General features: G+C 41.4%; 1 protein-coding gene across 1 annotated transcript; it reads left to right on the top strand.

Annotated features, from left to right (window-relative positions):
* The first annotated feature begins 7,228 nt into the window (after positions 1–7,228).
* LOC124127408 (growth arrest-specific protein 1-like) lies at positions 7,229–15,055 on the top strand. Its single transcript, XM_046490810.2, has one exon. The coding sequence runs from the start codon at positions 7,704–7,706 to the stop codon at positions 8,487–8,489; it is 786 nt and encodes a 261-aa protein (XP_046346766.1). The 5' UTR covers positions 7,229–7,703; the 3' UTR covers positions 8,490–15,055.
* Positions 15,056–20,283: the final 5,228 nt, after the last annotated feature.

The following is a 20,283-nucleotide window of genomic DNA, read 5'->3' on the forward strand; positions in this document are numbered from 1 at the left end:
GATAAAACATCACTTCATTGCCGCGGTTATATCTGTAGTCAAGTTGAATACTAAATCAAACATGTATTGAGTATTGAGCGATTAATATCATTCGAAGCGCTCTTAAAATCAAGTATCGTATTTTGGCCGCTAGTTTCGAAGCTATGCTACTCAATTCATAAAAGAAAGTAGATACAATGTACTAGGCAGTCGAGATTGCCGGGGTCCTGAGACAGTATTGGCCAAACAAAAACAAATGTCTCAGTGTGCAGCATGTGCAGTAATCATCACCTCTTCTGAGCATGTGCAGTCATCATCACCTCTTCTGAGCATGTGCAGTCATCATCACCTCTTCTGAGCATGTGCAGTCATCATCACCTCTTCTGAGCATGTGCAGTCATCATCACCTCTTCTGAGCATGTGCAGTCATCATCACCTATTCTGAGCATGTGCAGTCATCATCACCTCTTCTGAGCATGTGCAGTCATCATCACCTCTTCTGAGCATGTGCAGTCATCATTACCTCTTCTGAGCATGTGCAGTCATCATCACCTCTTCTGAGCATGTGCAGTCATCATCACCTATTCTGAGCATGTGCAGTCATCATTACCTCTTCTGAGCATGTGCAGTCATCATTACCTCTTCTGAGCATGTGCAGTCATCATCACCTCTTCCTGTTCCTGCAGGGCTGCCCACATTGTATTTTTTACCTGGACTGCACATCTCTAATCATGAGGCTCAAATATATATTAATACCTCTAAGTCCTTGGCGGTTTCCTGTATTTCCGAAGTCTGCATCCTTTGCATCTCGTAATGGCCTCGTAATGGCAAATATGTTACAATTTTTGAAGAACTTACGAGGTGACTGGTTGTCCTGTGGTAAAACTAGAGCAATCAGTAAGGCATAAACCGTCAGTATCAAAGCCTTCAGTTGTGCACTATGTCCCCAGTGACAGCCATGAGCTCTACATTGAAACTAAGACACTAGATCATATTGTCTCTTTGACAAGATTAAACACCGAATATGAATAACTGTTTCCGTTCTTTAGAAAATATGAAGTATAGCAGTGTCTTCAGCAATAACTTCCGAATAGGTCACGTGTAGTCCTTCAAATGCGCCCTTGGACGCTTTGATGAATCTCTTAGTCTGGGGTTTGTACCGTAACGTTTTTCTTGTTTTCTTCTGAATTCGTTACACAGTTTATATTTACCGACATGAAGCGCCATGGCGGGAACCAGGTCACATCGTGTACGTTGTCAGTGTATACATGCATTGCTAGGAGGGGAGGGGTGTGGGGAGGGCAATGACATATGGCGTACATGCGCGTCGTTAGAAAAATCTCAAGGTGCCGACAGTGTTATTTTCGAATTGACCGAATATACACGTGAGATTTTGATTTTTAAAAGCAGCTATCGGCCTTGACTGGTAATTGTGATGACACGCTCATTTGTTTGCATTTATATCATTTTTCATTACAATATTACCTATCTGCCTAAGTGTAAGTACTCGTGCCCACCGGGGTCCCTCTTAGATGACAGTTTAATACCTGTCGTAGTCGCCAACGTAGCGGTTTAGGAGCGTCGCATAAATCACGTGACCGGACGCCCTAAGTGGAATGGCATACGCCAGGGGACGTGACATTATCACGTAACTGGGCGCCCGGCTGTGAAAATACGCGAAACGACGTCAAACCAAACCGAGGCTGTTAGGGAATAATGTTTATTGATGAGTTTATGGCACATAGGTTACTCTGTTTAGGTGTAACGTTTCAGAAGGTTGAGTATATCTCGCTACACAGAAACTAAATCTCTATCCATTTGAACATACCAACAATAGAGTTGGCTGTTATTCTTACACACATCTTCATGTTCTGCACGAGCGTATACTTGACTCGATGTTGAGAGAGGAATAGAAACAAAATGTACACGCATCGCACAAAAATATTTGAAAAAATAGAACTGTAGTAATTCTCTCTCTCTTTTCCCCATATAATAAATCACCAGTCCCTTACACCCATGCTCAAAGATTACACAAGAACAGATATACGGGCTATTTCAAGGTAGACAACCTTCGTTGTTTATGCTATTTAATACTTACAGACTCAAGAGCTCTGTTGAAATGGAATAAGTATCAGGTATCAACTTTACTAACGGGTCTGAACACGCCATTTATATCACGATTGCCAATGATTAGTTGAAAAAGAAAATTAATATTGTAGAAATAACGATAAAATAACGATAAAAAATGTAAGAGCTTAAACCTCTAAACCAGATTATTGAGATTGTGATAGTATTACTCATCATGGCCCGGTAAAACGGTTTATAACAGCTATGGCACACAGCCAGGTCGTACATTGTGACCAACCAATACCCGTTTCAGTCAACTCTCGGGCATACGTAGTATAGTTGAACCTGTTCTACCCAGGACACCCCACTGGGCTCAGCTGGGGGAAAACCATAATGAGCGGAGATTGCATACACAAGTGCACAAGTCAGATAGCTAAACATATATTCAAATTAACGTTTGTTTCTCTTATGTTCCTGTTCTCTTAAATTCCTATACTATTAACTCACTCACTCACTCACTCACTCACTCACTCACTCACTCACTCACTCACTCACACAACCATAATCGTTTTCCCAATATGAAATTGATTTCAGATCAAGTTGGGTGCTAATTTCACAAAACGAAACATCACACACTAGGATATTGTCAAGGTAAGGTGAGCTACGAAAACGTCCACAACATACGCGCTTGTCACATATCTAAGTGCTTCTACCCGTTACATCGACAAGAAGATAACCTGGGCAATATCAACAGTGAGAAGAGTATTTATTTACTGCTCCAAGTGCTGTCAAGTAGGCAGACACACGCGAGTACATGCACTGTTTACAAACCAGGGGTGTAGGTGCAGATAAGTGGGGAATCTCCTGGCTAGACTTGAACAGGCTCTTACAGACTTCATCCAACAGCTATCCTCCTACACAACACAACCCGAGTCTATATCATCATATGAAATGCACAACCCGGCTCTATATCATCAGATGATATACACAACCCGAGTCTATATCATCAGATGATATGCAACTCGCGTCTTTATCATCAGATGATATGCACAACCCGAGTCTATATCATCAGATGATATGCACAACCCGAGTCTATATCATCAGATGATATGCACAGCCCGAGTCTATATCATCAGATGATATGCACAACCCGAGTCTATATCATCAAATGATATGCACAACCCGAGTCTATATCATCAGATGATATGCACAACCCGAGTCTATATCATCAAATGATATGCACAACCCGAGTCTATATCATCAGATGATATGCACTGCCCGAGTGTATATCATCAGATGATATATACAGGCCGAGTGTATATCATCAGTTGATAAGCACAACCCGAGTCTATATCATCAGATGATATGAACAACCCGAGTCTATATCATCAGATGATATGCACAACCCGAGTCTATATCATCAGATGATCTACACAGCCCTACTCTATATCATCAGATGATATGCACAAACCGAATTTATATCATCAGATGATATATACAGGCCGAGTCTATATCATAAGATGATATGCACAACCCGAGTCTATATCAACAGATGATATGCACAACCCGAGTCTATATCAATAGATGATATACACAACCCGAGTCTATATCAATAGATGATATACACAGCCCTACTCTATATCAACAGATGATATGCACAACCCGAGTCTATATCATTAGATGATATGCACAACCCGAGTCTATATCAATAGATGATATACACAGCCCTACTCTATATCAACAGATGATATGCACAACCCGAGTCTATATCATTAGATGATATGCACAAACCGAGTCTATATCATTAGATGATATGCACAACCCGAGTCTATATCATCAGATGATATGCACAACCCGAGTCTATATCAATCGGGTTGTCGTCAATACAATCCAAGACGTTTCTGCGTATCTGGGTCGTCGAAAATGCCACGCCATTTCTGCGTCTCTTCGTCGTCAGTAGAAACCACGCCCTTCCTACGTCTGTTAAGTTGATTAAACCACGCCCTTTCTGCGTCTGTTTAGTTGATAAAACCACGCCCTTCCTGCGTCTGTTTAGTTGATAAACCACGCCTTTTCTGCGTCTGTTTAGTTGATAAAACCACGCCCTTTCTGCGTCTGTTTAGTTGATAAAACCACGCCCTTTCTGCGTCTGTTTAGTTGATAAAACCACGCCCTTTCTACGTCTGTTAAGTTGATAAAACCACGCCGTTTCTGCTTCTGTTTAGTTGATAAAACCACGCCCTACCTGCGTCTGTTAAGTTGATAAAACCACGCCCTTTCTGCGTCTGTTTAGTTGATAAAACCACGCCCTTTCTGCTTCTGTTTAGTTGATAAAACCACGCCCTTTCTGCGTCACTCTTTCGTCAATAAAACCACGCTCTTGCTGCTTCTGCGTTCCATAAACAAAGCAACACTTTTGCTTTAGAAGTAGTAATAGTAGTAAGGATGGTTGTGGTAGACGTAGTAGTAGTAGTAGTAGTAGTAGTAGTAGTAGTAGTAGTGGTAGTAGTAGTAGTAGTAGTAGTAGCGTTGGCGGCGGCGGTGGTGGTGGTGGTGGTGGTGGTGGTGATGGTGGTAGTAGTAGTAGTAGTAGTAGGTGTGATGGTTTAGATCTTTACAAGGTAGAACATCCGTGGACATATTACTAAATTTAGTATATTCGTAAAACGTAGGCTTACTGAATGTTGTTGAATGCATTCAAAAGCATTTTAGTGTCCGGTCAATATACAATGGTTAAAGTCGCAACATTAACTGGGGTGAGTTAGTGAGTATGGTTCTACGCCGCCTTTTGCAATACTTCAGCGATATAACGGCGATATAACGCTTTAACCACAAGGCTACCCTGCCGCCTCTGTAACATTACTGAAAAACATATAATTATATCAGATTCTTAAGAATCCATATTCCGATACTACCTCGACATGACATGACAGACGTACAAGGCCAGGTTGTGTGGACTACATCATGAGTACTGAAACAAAAGAGCTTCTGGTGAGCAAGTAACGCACCGGATATACCTACTTCTGAGCATTCTATAGGACCATTCATTACCAAGGACACGGGTTAGAATTGGTCTTCAGCATCCCATGCTTGACGTAAGAGGCGACTAACGGGATCGCGTGATGAGGCTCGCTGACTTGGTTGATGCATGTCATCGTATCCCAACTCCGTCGATCAATGTTCATGATACCAATCACTGGATTGTCTGATCCAGACTCCATTATTTACAGACCGCCGTCATATAGCTGGAATAGTGCTAAGTTCGGCGTTAAACAACAAACAAACAAACAGATATCCAATGTAAATGAAAATCGTCTTTCACACAAACTCGGCATAGTATTAGGCAAAGGACACCTTTTTGCCAACATTATAAATAGACAAATTTGAAAACCCAAGACGAAATCTTGTCAAGGCGTATCGAAGTTTCTTCTTTGTTTTATTTGTTAAGTATTTTTCGGGCTTTAGTAAAGATCTAATAAATCTAAAGGTGTCGTATCTTGAACGTTTTGATCATTCTGAAACATTACAGTTGTGTCAGTATTTTTGGCCAGTAAGGATACCCTCCGTCGTCTCCGACCACGTATACTACTCAAGAGAAGACATGCCATGACAGAATAAGTGTAATATTATGAAACAATCGGGTGTTTTAATTTCTTTGAGTAGGATATAATAAAACTGGTCAGACAATAAAACCGCCCAGTGCTTATTGTAGTGGGCTCTTAGGCTCAGCTCGGGAGCGCCTCAACTTCCAGCGTAAGTGGAAAGGGTATAAATGGTATGTGTGTTCTAGATATTATCGTGGCTTAATGACTTACACAGAATACGTCTTGGCAGTAGAATGTTTTATTTTCATGGTTATAAAACTGCTGATGTGTCTTTCTGTTTTTTGGACGTCCCTACTGTTTAGTGAAACAAAGATTCTAGTAATGAATGCATCCACGGTTCACTAAACGTCGAGACCAAAACATGTTGTTTGTTAATGTGCTGACGAGGCGCCTCACACGGAGAGTGTGGGTTCGAATCCCGCATGGGATGACAAAAGGGTACAGGAATTTGTGCTTTACTAAGAAAGTGTAATCGCAAATATAACATTAGTTAAATTAGTTTCTTAAAGACATTGGGTATTCATGCTATTTATTGTAATGTGACATCATGATTCCCTCCGTCTGTAATCAAGCCTAACAATCAGGGGTTAACCCTCCCGAACATGAAACGTCAATTGGTTCATAGTAGATTAATCCTTGCGAAGCGTTAATTGAAGGTTGTATACTAAATACATGTACCAATCTTCAAGTAAATATCGTCGCTCCAGACTAGAGTCGACTAAAGTGATCGGGTGGTCAGGCTCGCTGACTTGATTGATGCATGTCATCGTATCCCAATTGCATGGATCGATGCTCATGATGTCAATCACTGGATTTTCAGGTCGAATATTTATAGACCGCCGTCATATAGCTGGAATATTGCTGAGTGCGGCGTTAAACAACAAACAAACAAACAAACAACAAAAACTATACGCGACAACTGAGTGTTTATTGAACGTTGTTCTGGTGTTGATGTCGTAATACACATTGTTTTTTATATGATATATAGGTTTGTGTCGGGGCCAAAACGTTTTGTCGGATTAAACAGAATCTACTGTAATACAAAAGGCCAAATATTAAGGTACGTACTATAAGCAAACACCTGTCTGATTCCTTTACCTATATACCTACCCCCTCCGCCGGTAGGCACCCGGTCCCCTACAGACACACTGATATGCTGTCCCTCCCCGGCCCCCTGAAACTCCAATCCCCCTTCCCCTAAACTCTCTCGGTCAAGAGGCTAACAGTACATCATGTTCAGAGTTAATTTGGGGGACAGGTTATGAGGTTTGCCCTGCTGTGCGTCGCCCATAAACGGTGTTGTGCCGCACGAGGGGCCTGCTCAAGTCTAGCAGCATGGGGAGAAGGGGAAGACGCGCTTCCCCCACTTCACATCTCAACGTCCCGAATCATGATGCATAGTATCAGGTAATTAGCGATGAAATCGATGTTTGGCTCGCAGTCCCTGTCTGTCAGCCACCGTCACTCAATCATATCCTGTCTTCCCATTGGCTGGATGCTGGATGGGCGGGCCAGCTTTATAAACCTCCCTCTAGGCGTATCTATGACATGGACGTCTCAGCATTACAAAAATAGCCTATGGAAGAAGCCTGAGCAGGTCAACTCAGTGTGCCGATTGCATTGCAGACGGTTATTTGATTCGAAAGCTAGTAGAGTTAGCTTACTCGTTACTCGCGGGGCTCCTTTGTGCGAACACGGGGTACATATTTACAAGTATTCGCCGATGTTTGCGACTATGCCTATGAGATGAGCGGCTGTAGGACGTGATATCAACTGTAGTGAGGATGAACTTAGAGTATAGAACCAACAAGCAAGGACTGGCCGGGTGCTAGCGTATGTATGAACTGTCGTCTGCTCGTGTCTCATTTCTGTGTTTACCTTCTGGTCCGGCGTCCCTCAACGAGAAGCGGTACCCAGAAGCTTCCCGTGGGGATGGGACTTGTGTCGGGAGGGGAAAGCGACCTTAGTGAAGCCCCGGGGAGGAGTCGACAACAACAACAACGTCAACAACAACACGACCCCGTGCCCGAGTAGACCAGGCCAGTGAGGAGGATGCATGTTTGGGACTTGTGTCTGCTGGCGATGTGTATCCAGACGAGTCACTGTATTTTCTCCAGTGGGGTGCCAGAGTTCTGCGACCAGGCCAGGAATCATTGTTTCTCCCGAATAGGCTGCCAGATGGCTCTGAACAACTTCATGATCGGGTGTAGCGACGTCATCAAAGGGACTGTGGACACATGTACTACTGACTGCAAGCATGCTCTTATCTCTCTCTTGTCCACGGAAGATCGGTCCGGAATCGCCTTCGTCAATTGTAACTGCAGTGACGACGAGTTTTGTGAAACCCAGAAGCGTCGAGTCGAGATCTGTGCTAAGGATGTGATGGAGTTTATGAACAATATCAACGACAACGCCGTTGTGAGTTGCGGCCTAGCAATGTGGATCTGTGAAGCTGACACTTCGTGTTTGGCAGCGTTGCAGTATTACATCCGCCACTGCGCCAAGCTGATGAATGGTGAAAGCTGCAGTGCACGGTGCAACAACAGTTTGGACATTCTGTACCGTCAGACCAGCTCCAAGATGCTGCAATCATGTGAGTGCGACGGCACCGAGGACTACAACTGTCAAACCCTGAAAGACAACACCGAGAGATTATGCTTCAACAGACAGCCACGAGTTGCTTACACGGTGTCGGGCAAGAGTGAAGTGACGTCTTCAGGTAGTAACAGCTTCAAGACCAACTCAGGTATTCTTCTCCTTGTTGTGAATATATCCCTCCTCTTGTACAGGGACGTGTTTCTCTTATATCGGAAGGCGTTTCTAAATCCCCAATGGTAACACCTGCTTCTCAGTCGGGTAATACAGACATCATAGTTGGTACTTAAAGAGCTGTTCCAACAGAGATGGTACAGGGTTGTGTGAAAAGAAAGAATGAGACCCGGCTGTGGATTTGGGGAGGATGTCTTGACATGGAATGCGGAAACGCCATGCAATACTACGTTCCGTGTTACGAGCAAGCCGGCAGCGGGAGAGAAGCTGTGATGGCGAATCTCCCACGGGAACTTGAAGGGAAGATATACGGAAGTGTGAATATATTCTCCCATATGGGTAACTAGTTCTTGGACGAGCAGGTGTTTTAGCTCCGACGAGGAGCAAGTGGGCTATTTTCCCAATCTGAATATGATTCTTGAGGCTGCCCACAAACCGTCAATTATTAGAGGATGTCCCAGGCTCCATGGTACATCCGATACGTACTAGATACACACGAGCCTGTACATTAAAACGTGATCTCGTTTAAAAAGCTTTGACACGTGAACTCAGCGTGAATATGTGTGGTGTGTGGACGGAGGACACGCGAGTGTCGGGCCCAAAACTGATGCCACAGATGTATTCCATTTGCCGAACACCATGCTGTGCATGTTTCCATACTAAACGTGAATGTGTGAATGTTGACGAACATATGACTCCCAAACGTCATGTTGCTATCTTCCATGTGGACTTGATTTCCTGAGAAATGTAATATTTCACGATTTCGTACTATAATCGAGAGACCATTTTTAAAGGAACAGGTGTCTCCAGGACAACTGATGGGCCAAAGTAGGTGTCCTGTTTTACCGCTCGTTGTTCCCGTGTTCTCAGAAACATGAAACCAGTTATCTGCCAGGCATCTCTTGACCGTTATGTTCAACAAACCGTGCTGCCTTTTGAAGCACTTCAAACGACTAGTAGGAAAGGTCCCGGCCTTTTCTAACGCTGATCATTTCTACACTGAGGAGGAGAACGAACATCCCTGACAGGTTCTGTGGCTGCCTGTGTTCGTCAGAGGACGGAGGACATATGGGGACATCTACATTCCATCTGGTACAGAATAGACTCTCGTCCTCACCTGTCCTCTGTAGACGACAGCGTTTCTCTACGTCAGCTACGACGCTACGTCGTCTCCCCACTAGCTCATCTCGACTGTGCTAAGATTGGAACGTTCATATCTACGTTGCAATCTGTCCAAACATATCGTTGTTTTGATGCCCCGGCTTCTCCTACAAGACAGCCATGGGTTTGTATTTCATTTTTTACGTTATCTGTGTCAGATTCAGTGTCTCACCTGAAGATGCTTTTATTCATGTGTCGTCTGCGCGATCTCTGTCAGTGGGGAGTAGCATTGAAATTGTTTGTTTGAAAATCGGCTAGTGCTAATATCCATCAGATTAACTTTGTATATGTAAGATATGAATAGACATGAATACAACTAGTTGCTTAATTCTCTCGATAATCCAAAGACAGTTGTCTCAAATACAATCCTTTGGGTAGAAAAGTGGACGGTTCACATAAACTACCGGGCAAAAGAAAGTATACCCTTGACAATTTTGACAAAAAATTTGCAAACGCTATAAAAAACATGACTGAAACAAGGCTGAAAGCAGTCACGGAAGCACTGCAAACTTAAGGTCCAACACAACTAACTATGATACCCGTGTCAAATACATTACCATCGAATAACCATTTCTTTTTTGTTTCAATTTTAGCCACCATTAAACGCGGGTGTGTACTTTCCTTTTCCCGGCAGATTACATGGATGCAATTATTTTGCAATCTCTTCAACGGAATACGTCTTTCCGTAGCATGGATTTCACATTGAAAATAATCACAACTAATCAAACGTTACTATCTCAAAATTCGTAGGATTATTTACAAATGACATCGCTTTTATTTTAAAATTATGTGAAAAATATTTTATATATAGTGCTGTTACTTTTGTAAAAATATCTAACTACATTTATATTATTCACACACCTAAAGCATTTGGGGGGGGGGGGGGGGGATGTTTTATTTTTTTTATTTTGTGGAATGGTACGATTTTCTTCGGTTTCAATATATAAACGTCGCATATATGCTACTTCAACATATTCGTAACAAATAAACGCCTGTTAATTTTGTTTGAATTCATAAAAAATGTCACAGAACAGCTGTGTAGGTGCAGATCAAACCATTCCCCCGGTACCTCAAGCTTTCTGGATCTAAATTATACCTTTATGTTATAGATGTTAGGAACATCAGTCCAACATGTCTAGATGGGATTAAAAACTCACAAATTAGTGGACATATTTGACATTATTTGAGCCAATCAGAGCTGGGGTAGGCGGTGTGGTTCAGGAGTCCGTAACAATCCCTAGAATAAAATGTTAAATTTACTTATATGTACTTACATAAATCCCTACAAAAGTCCCTTAAAAATACAGTATAGAGGGGAATCAGCATCCGAGGGCACACACGTCACACAATACAAATAGTGTTCAATGGGTGCTGTGTTAAAGGGCTATATGATGTCACTGATCGTTCACTCCATAGTCACGACTACGATAATATACTGTTCAGCGGGCACCAGGGATTGTATAGGCAATATTCCACACTGACAACAATGCCAGTCCTACGAGTGAAACCTGATGTATTCTGTTGTTTGACACCGGCGTTACCTCTGACAATCACAATCTTCATACAAGTTAGGAAAGGTTTGTAAGAAAGTAGATAATATGACTTAGTCATCTCTACAAGTTTGTGAAGGCCGTAGTGTATATTATTTATATACAACGACCGGTCAAAGATTAGCTGATGAACGGGATTCAAGTATACGGGTACCGGGTTATGCATGGGACGGGTGCGATAGTGAAGATAGATTTGTGAATTTGTTTTGTTTGGGGTTTTGTTTGGTTTTGTTGTTGTTGTTGTTGTTGTTGTTTAACGCCGCAATCAGCAATATTCCAGCTATATGACGGCGGTCTGTAATTTGAAATAGGTATGTTCTTGCAATACAATATGGTGAAGATGGGTCTTACCTTTTTCGTTATGTTTATACATGTATATAGATAACGTTTTTGTATCACCATTTCAAAGAAATTCATCACGGGTGATATTAAAAACTAACTAATTAGAATTGTAAATACTGAAATTATTTTCAGAGTTTAAATAACTTAAAGGACAACATAAATTGTAACTTGTATTAACTAATCAATCAATGTGGGAAGACAAGACAGTTTATAGGATTTTATATATTTTATGCTAAAAAAAGAACTAATTTTCAAATTTTAACACGAATTATTAGGCTTTCTATTAACAGCGTAATGAAAATTATTAACTAATCAATCAATGTGGGAAGACAAGACTGTTTATAGGATTTTATATATTTTATTCTAAAAAAAGAACTAATTTTCAAATTTTAACACGAATTATTAGGCTTTCTATTAACAGCTGAATGAAAATTATTTTGATAGTGTTGTTTAATACGGTTAAAGTTCGCTTGTTGACCCAGATAAGATCAACAAAAACATGCCGACATCAGAAAACCAGATGCCCTGCTCGTATCGCTGTCTATTTAAACATTTAACACCTTTCAGAGTCTTGATTAAATCCTCCCAGGGTTAATCCCGTGGTGATCATATATGCGCCGATTGATCCCCGCTTGAAGAAAGAGTATACGAGGTAGCATACCCTCCAGTGAGCCGCGAGATCCGGTGAGACACACGTTCCGTGGACGCAAGGGTGCAAACTGTTAACTTGTCTAAACGTTTTGACCAGGTTCAAAGACTATGTAAAGATTAGGGGTAACACAAGCTGAACATGACCAATTGGGCAGATATATGCGCGAACACGATCTCCTGTATGCTTAGACGTACTCGGTTTGGATAAGAGGCATGGTATTTTTTCCTATATAAATTTCCTCGTGTGTCGAGGCCGATAGGACATACTGCATTCCCAGACCAAGCACAGAGCGCCGTCATCACCCAACTTCGTCTGGGTTATCACAAAGGGGATATGGCGGAAAATGGGGACAATTTATGAGATGAAGAAATTTTAATTTTGATATAAATGTCAGAAAAGGTGATCGACGAGCCTTGTGGTGGAAGTGACGGTGTTGAGTTACGTGGGACTTTTTTGCCAATTAGGATATTTTTATCAACATAAACGCACGTAATTTTTCTTAGGTTATCTCAACGTTCATCGACTGGGTAATTATCTCTTTTATTCAATTTATTCTTCTGATAAATGCTGCAAGTTTCGCTAACTAAGATGATGCGTGTCCTTTAATTAAGCATTTGAATAGTAAGCCATACCAAAATGTATATTGAATGTACAGAAATATTTAAGTAGAATTTCTTACATGAAAACAGCCTAAATGTCGACAAAACATTACGAAGTAATCTGAAGATGTCAAACACTATAGAAAAAAATATTCCACCTCAAGAGTAAAAAACATACAGTACCAAACATTTAAGTCAGTTTTCTAAAATGTGAAAAGGCTATCGAACTATGACATCGCTTTGAGAAAAGAAAACTTTCACAAGCCTTAAAGGCACACGTACCAGTTTCACCTAGGGCAACTTTAAGATGTAATTGGTGAAACCTGAAACAGAATCATCTTTCAAACACTGAAGGCTATTTCGTAAGTAGAGAACAGTCCCTTGGTAGAATTATCACACGAATCAATTGCATATCTAGAGAATGTGTCGCGAACTATACTGGTGTGATATGGTAATACTGCAGCCAGCCCCGGTGACCTGACAGTGTAATCTGTCCATCAAGTGTCGCGAGGCGAGCAGTATCATACGGCCTGGCGCCACACCACATGTCAGAATAGGTTGACGAATTGTATCATAAAATGCGAGTCAGGGTCGCCCCTATTACGCGTGGGAGGGGCCAGCTAGGAACGGGTGTGTATTAGAGGGTGTGGAACTGTTGGATGGGATGGGGATTTACACGTCGTTTTCATTTCATTATTTGGTTGAAACACAAAATTTATATTAAGGGCATTTTTTTTCTTTATTCGTGAATAATGTAGATATAATAACGTAGGGTGAAAATGGATCTGACCAAAAAATTACAAACGTTATCAAAACATTATAAGTCTGAAAAACAGTCACCGAAACACTCCAAAACACAACTATGATACCCGTATCAAATACATCACCATCGAATAACCATTACTTGTTTGTTTCACTTTTAGCCACGATCAAAGATGGGTGTGTATTTCCTCTGCCCGGCAGTTTAGCTGCGTTTTCATGAATATGATTCTTAAGTTGTGACATAAAGATTACCCTGTGAACGCATAGCCACAGCCATTGACAGTCCTTGTAACACATTATTACGTCTCTGAACACCTTTTAAAAACCCTGGTACCCACATGCAGGTGTGTCCCTGTTGTTAGTACCCCCAATGAGGAACGTACACGGTTTCCAAGCGCCGAAATAGCTTTTTGTCATTTTAAGACAATCAGTCGTCCTCTAAATTTATCATCAACCGTAAGTGCTTTTACGTGTAGCAGGTTGAGAATGATTTTTTTTTGCCTGATTCGAGTTCCAGGTCTGCCGTGGCAAATGGTTGTGTAAGCTTCATGCGATTGTTGCAGCTTTACACCCCCTACCCCTACCCCTACCCCTACCCCCATCCCTCCCCCCGCCGCTAGCCGTTGATTGCACACCTGGGGAGACTTAGCGCCGATAACACTCAGCAAGGGCCGGGGTCACTTTGGGTCGCTCTCAGCTTTTCTCGTGTTGTAATGACGTGAAACAGTGTGTATCTCAACTGGCCGCCGACACAGTCCGTATCAAAAGCGTAATGACAGAACTGGGGAGTCGGGTTTCAGGGGCGGGATGTTGAGGGTGCTGGGGTAAGCTCGACCCCTATCTCTGACGTTCATCAGCTTGACACTATGGGAAGGATTCGGCAGTTGATAATCGCGAGACCTCGTGGTCCCCGACTTGGGATGAGGAAAGTGAGGGACCCCTTGTGGAAATACCGTCTTATGTTGATAATAAATACGTATTTTGATACTGTCGACTTTGCGATCTCGTCTTATCGCTTGTATATGCTTAGAAGTTATGATTGCATCGGCGGCGTCGAATGCCTCCTAACAGCATCTTCCGCTAATGGTGTACTTTTGTCTATTGAGGAAACTCGCGCCCGAACCCAGAGTCAGAGGGGGTGCATAGTGATATACGTTGTGTATCATATCTGCTTCTATGGTTTACATAATATGTACAGCGGGCGTAGGGGGGTGAAAATTGTAGAGGGGGAGGGGACTGTGGTATCATCTGCCGCTATTGACAGCTTTACCCGCTCTCTCGCGCTGCCTTCACAGTCCATCCCTCCATCTGAAGCCTCCCACCACCACCGCCTCCCTATTTATGGCACAACCCTTCCCCGACCCTTCCCCCACCCTGCCCCACCTACACCTGTCGTCGTTCCTGCCCCATCCCGCCATATGTAACCAAAGATATATTTTTTTTAATAAGATAACTTTATTTCTGGGACTAAATGTTAGTGTACGTGTATTTTCAACACTGTCGGTAGAGCCTACTACCCACTGGGAGTGGGGTTGTGTGTATGTGTGTGTGTGTGTGTGTGGGGGGGGGGGGGGGGGGGGGAATCCCCGGTTACTATAATATGTTCATTTCAGGGGTCATACGCCTCATTGCTTGCTACAGTTTTACATACCAAGTGAAGAACGCTCATCTCAATAAGCTGTCAAGAAAAAACTCAAATATTTGATATTCTGATAAGCACATTATCGTATGTCAAGAACCGTCGGGAAGTATCGGCGGAATTTGGAAACACTGCGCATGCCTGGTACAGCATGCGCATACGATGCCACTTCCGTGTGTAGTATTTAAATTTACGTTTTACGGGGTTTTTTTTTAAAGGTTATCGAGAAATGTATTGGTTAATGATATATATAATATAATACCTTCAATGGTAAATTAGGAAATAAATTACAATTGGATACAGAATTCGTGCCCTCTGGCCCGGTTATCGTTTGAAACATCCGTTCACAACGAGGTAAATGTGGTTTTACGCTGCTACAACGAATTTATCTTGCCGACATGTTTTAATCTGCCATTATAAAATAATTAAAACAAATTCAAATTTGATACAAAATAGCTGTTCGTTTGAACTCAGGTTAACATGTGCTATGTCACGTGACTTTCATTGTCTCGGGGGGAAAAAACGTGCGGCTTTTATTATCCCGTTCAGAAATCCACGTGCAGCCTGTTTTCTTCGTGGCGGGATATAAGGAATTTATTCTTCCGCTGAGAAATGTATTTCCCTCCTAGGCGTGATACATAGTATTTTATCAAGATCACGTGAATCAATCAGATCCCGTCATTCTGACTTGGCGGTATGATAAGACTCTTTATGGACGGAGTGAAATAACCACTATAGTTTAGGCCCAGGAGCGAAGGGTGGTAATAAAAGTGGATTAACTGTGGGTTAATGATCCAAGAAGTTCCTGGGTCACGCTATTGTGAGCTAACTGCCCCGAGGATTCGTCTTGATGTCTACATTAGCACTTGCCGATTGTTTAACATTCATTCAAAACGCATTATGGAAGAATAAATTTGTATTTGATATGTGCAGCGGTTATTTTATGGTGAAATATGAAATTTGTATAATCAGTGTTTCAGTTACGTTGATCGCTCCTTGAAATATTGAATTTTGTTTAATAAGGAGGAAAAATAGTTACTATTATATATTTCTGTTCGAAATGAATGTTATCGCCTAGACTAGAACACCTAGTTTTAATTTTCCTTAACCATAATAAAGTAATTCAAGTGGTTTTCGGTAGTCTCTGAAGTTGACGTGAGAAGGACGCATTGAACATTCCGTATCAACAGTCGGATTATTTCAGTTGATTCCGTCATACTGAAATTTCCCAAAGTGTTCCGAGTGCTGCACTGAACGTTTTGTCTCATTTCTTCTATCATTCAAGATTCCGCAATTCCTTGAATAAACACCTGGTTGTGCGTACAGTGGTGATTAAGGGTTAATCTCTGCACAACATTGCAACACAAAAATAAATCAACACGGGTGAAAATCTGTTTTTAGTTTTGTTTAACCGTGTCGAAATCATGTAACGGAGACCTGCGTAGAAAAAGACTCTGGGTGTTTATCAAGGACTTGCGAGAAATTTGAAATACAGGGGATATGCAATTCTTTTATGAATATTACCATCTTGTATTAAGTTATTTATTTGGTTAATGGCAATCAGTTATATTTGCTAGTAATGTACCATTCATTCATACGGTGTACATTATAATCATGATCATTTGATCATTACTTGATCATCATTTGATCGCCATTTGATCATCACTTGATCATCATTTGATCTTCATTTGATCATCACATGGTCATCACTTGATCATCATTTGATCTTCATTTGATCATCACATGGTCATCACTTGATCATCACTTGATCATCATTTGATCATCACTTGATCATTTGATCATCATTTGATCGTCACATGGTCATCGCCTGATCATCATTTGATCATCACTTGATCATCATTTGATCATCACTGAAGTGTTCCATGCGCGGTTCATCACAGGCTGCAGAGTAGAGGAGAATGTGATTAAAGGAATTTGCCTTTGTCAAAATCATAAAATTCAAAATGAATCCTGTATGTATAGTTTGAAAAGTCATGCTCTAAACACGAACATGCGATACAGTTGTGGTTTTTTATTTTTTTAAAATAACAATTTTATAAGAAATTTTTTTGTGATAGTAACAGTGCTGGATAGAAAGGCAGAGAAAACTGGGCATGTATATATAACATTTTTTTCTTCATTAATTTTATTGGTTATTTGTGTATGTAATTATATCGTTGTTACAATGTGGAATATTGTACGAGAGTTCATGAAATGCTCTCAGTATGTTGCATATTGCATTTGTCTGTGATATACGCGTGTTGACTGGTGACTGGGGGGAGTGTACATTTCACAACAGAGGTGGCGAAACAACATCACTGCAACTATATATAGGGATTCCTGACCGACACTAACGGGTTGACTACTCAGGTCACGTGGCATAGGTGATCAGGCGTTATCATAATGGCAACAGAAGTAGGACATCAATACAAGAACAGCCAATTATGATTTATTATCTTTTCAATTCTTCTTACTTTATATTTTATATTTCTTGTTTTGTAAAATAAACAACGAATCTGACGCTACTGAATTCCATCTAAAATAATTGAAGTCTTGTTCTTAACGCACACCTGAAAGAGTCGATTTGTCCCTTACACCATTCAACACTGGGGACCGAACCACCTTGTACTTGTTGTTGTTGTTGCGTTATGATGATTATGTTGTTGTGGTATACGGATATTCCTTTAACGTAACGTACTTTGTCTGTCGGTCGGGTAAGGTATTGTAATTACACATGGACATATGGACATTTGGCCTCACGTTATGATGCCGTGTTCCAGCTTTTCGACTCGCCTCCAAGGATCTTAATTCGCTGTCTTGCATCGTTTGTGTTTTGTGTGATGTTATGGTCTGGCATACAATGCCGGCGTCAAAACGAGAATTTTCCTTTTTTTTGATGTTATTAAATGATTGTTGTATTGATTATGTTATGGTATGAAAGGTCACGTGAATATATTTACTTGTCTTTGTTGTTTATGAAAGGTCAGGTGACTACATAATGTACTTTTCTATTTAATTTTTAGATACTTTGTGCCTGGAGTAACCTAACTGTACATGTATTGAAAGGTATTGCATTGCAAACAAATGGCAATATTAGAATATTGCAAAACAATTGTTTATTCTATTGGAATTGATATGACCCCTGTTCGAGAAGCCTATTTATGAAAACAATGAATAACCTGTTCAGATTAACCAGGTTGAACTGTTCACTAAATATATATTAGTTTTGACAACAGATTGTGTTGGACAGGGTATGCTGGTATAACAAACACTGTGTAATCGGGACATGTTTACCGTTTGTTTAAATACCACCAGTACGCGTGAGTACTGTACTTTTTTGACCGTGATTGTAATACGAGCTGGGGCTCAAAACCACATCTGTCAACCATCCACAGTCGTTACATGCTCCTAATGGCTGGCTGAAGTAAATGTATATACACGATACACGAGAGTTATGTAAACGGGTCGCACCCGTACGGCGGGCAGACACATGTGTATGACTAGCAAGTGTGATTATTGCCAGTCAGGATTCAGAGGCGGGTTGAGGTGGGGCGACTTGAGTCAGCTGGATGCGAGCGTGCTCAACTCCACCCTCACGTCACTCACTCAAATCTGTGTGCCATATGGGTAAACTTGTGAAGTGTACCGGGTCGTATTTGAGGTATTGAATGTACATATTGGAATGAAATATAATTTATTTTTGGCAACAATATAAATAACTTGGCACATGAAATAATGTATTTGTTGAAACAAGACGTATAAGGCTGTGCTGTTTGTTCCGTGTTGTTGGTTGTAAATATCGCAGCCGTTTCTTGTAACACGAACAATGAATAAACATGTGAACACTCCCTATGCATTTCATTTTATATCGTCTTCTTGAAGAGTTTATTGATGTAATTATAAACATATGTATTATATATGTAATGTTGATTTATGTATATTGTGAGACTTGTGTGCTCCAGCACGCACAACATGCCACGCTTATTCTCATACTACACTATGCTCATGCGAGACTTATTCTCATACTACGCTTATTCGCATACTGCACTGATTCTCATACAACACTTATTCGCATACTACATTATGCTCATGCGAGACTTATTCTCATTATCCCCCGCCGCGCGAAAGCGCGAAGCGGGGGATATAGTATTCACGACCGTCCGTACGTACGTCCGTCCGTACGTCCGTCCGTCCGTACGTCCCACCTGTTTGTTGCCGCGATATCTCAAGAACTAAACACTGGATTGTCTTCATATTTGGAACTATGGTGTATATACAGACTCCGCAGACACCAGTCGGTTTTGGTGACCTTGACCCCATTTTCAAGGTCACAGCAGGCAAATCTGCTTTTGGAGTTGGAAAACGGTGTTGCCGCGATATCTCAAGAACTAAACACTGGATTGTCTTCATATTTGGAACTATGGTGTATATACAGACTCCGCAGACACCAGTCGGTTTTGGTGACCTTGATCCCATTTTCAAGGTCACAGCAGACAAATCTGCTTTTAGAGTTGGAAAACGGTGTTGCCGCGATATCTCAAGAACTAAACACTGGATTGTCTTCATATTTGGAACTATGGTGTATATACAGACTCCGCAGACACCAGTCGGTTTTGGTGACCTTGATCCCATTTTCAAGGTCACAGCAGACAAATCTGCTTTTAGAGTTGGAAAACGGTGTTGCCGCGATATCTCAAGAACTAAACACTGGATTGTCTTCATATTTGGAACTATGGTGTATATACAGACTCCGCAGACACCAGTCGGTTTTGGTGACCTTGATCCCATTTTAAAGGTCACAGCAGGCAAATCTGCTTTTGGAGTTGGAAAACGGTGTTGCCGCGATATCTCAAGAACTGTACACTGGATTGTCTTCATATTTGGAACTATGGTGTATATACAGACACCGCAGACACCAGTCGGTTTTGGTGACCTTGACCCCATTGTCAAGGTCACAGCAGGCAAATCTGCTTTTGGAGTTAGAAAACGGTGTTGCCGCGATATCTCAAGAACTAATCGCTGGATTGTCTTCATATTTGGAACTATAGTGTATATACAGACACCGCATACACCTGTCATATTTGGTGACCTTGACCCCATTTTCAAGGTCACAGCAGGCAAATCTGTTTTTGGAGTTGGAAAACGGTGTTGCCACAAT

The sequence above is a fragment of the Haliotis rufescens genome, unplaced genomic scaffold (assembly GCF_023055435.1).
Source record: "Haliotis rufescens isolate VD_foot unplaced genomic scaffold, xgHalRufe1.0.p SCAF_1, whole genome shotgun sequence".
Taxonomy (NCBI): Eukaryota; Metazoa; Mollusca; class Gastropoda; order Lepetellida; family Haliotidae; genus Haliotis; species Haliotis rufescens.

What these genes read in the sequence shown, in the direction of transcription:
- LOC124127408 (XM_046490810.2), top strand. Translation starts at nt 7,704, where the DNA reads ATGCATGTTTGGGACTTGTGTCTGCTGGCGATGTGTATCCAGACGAGT.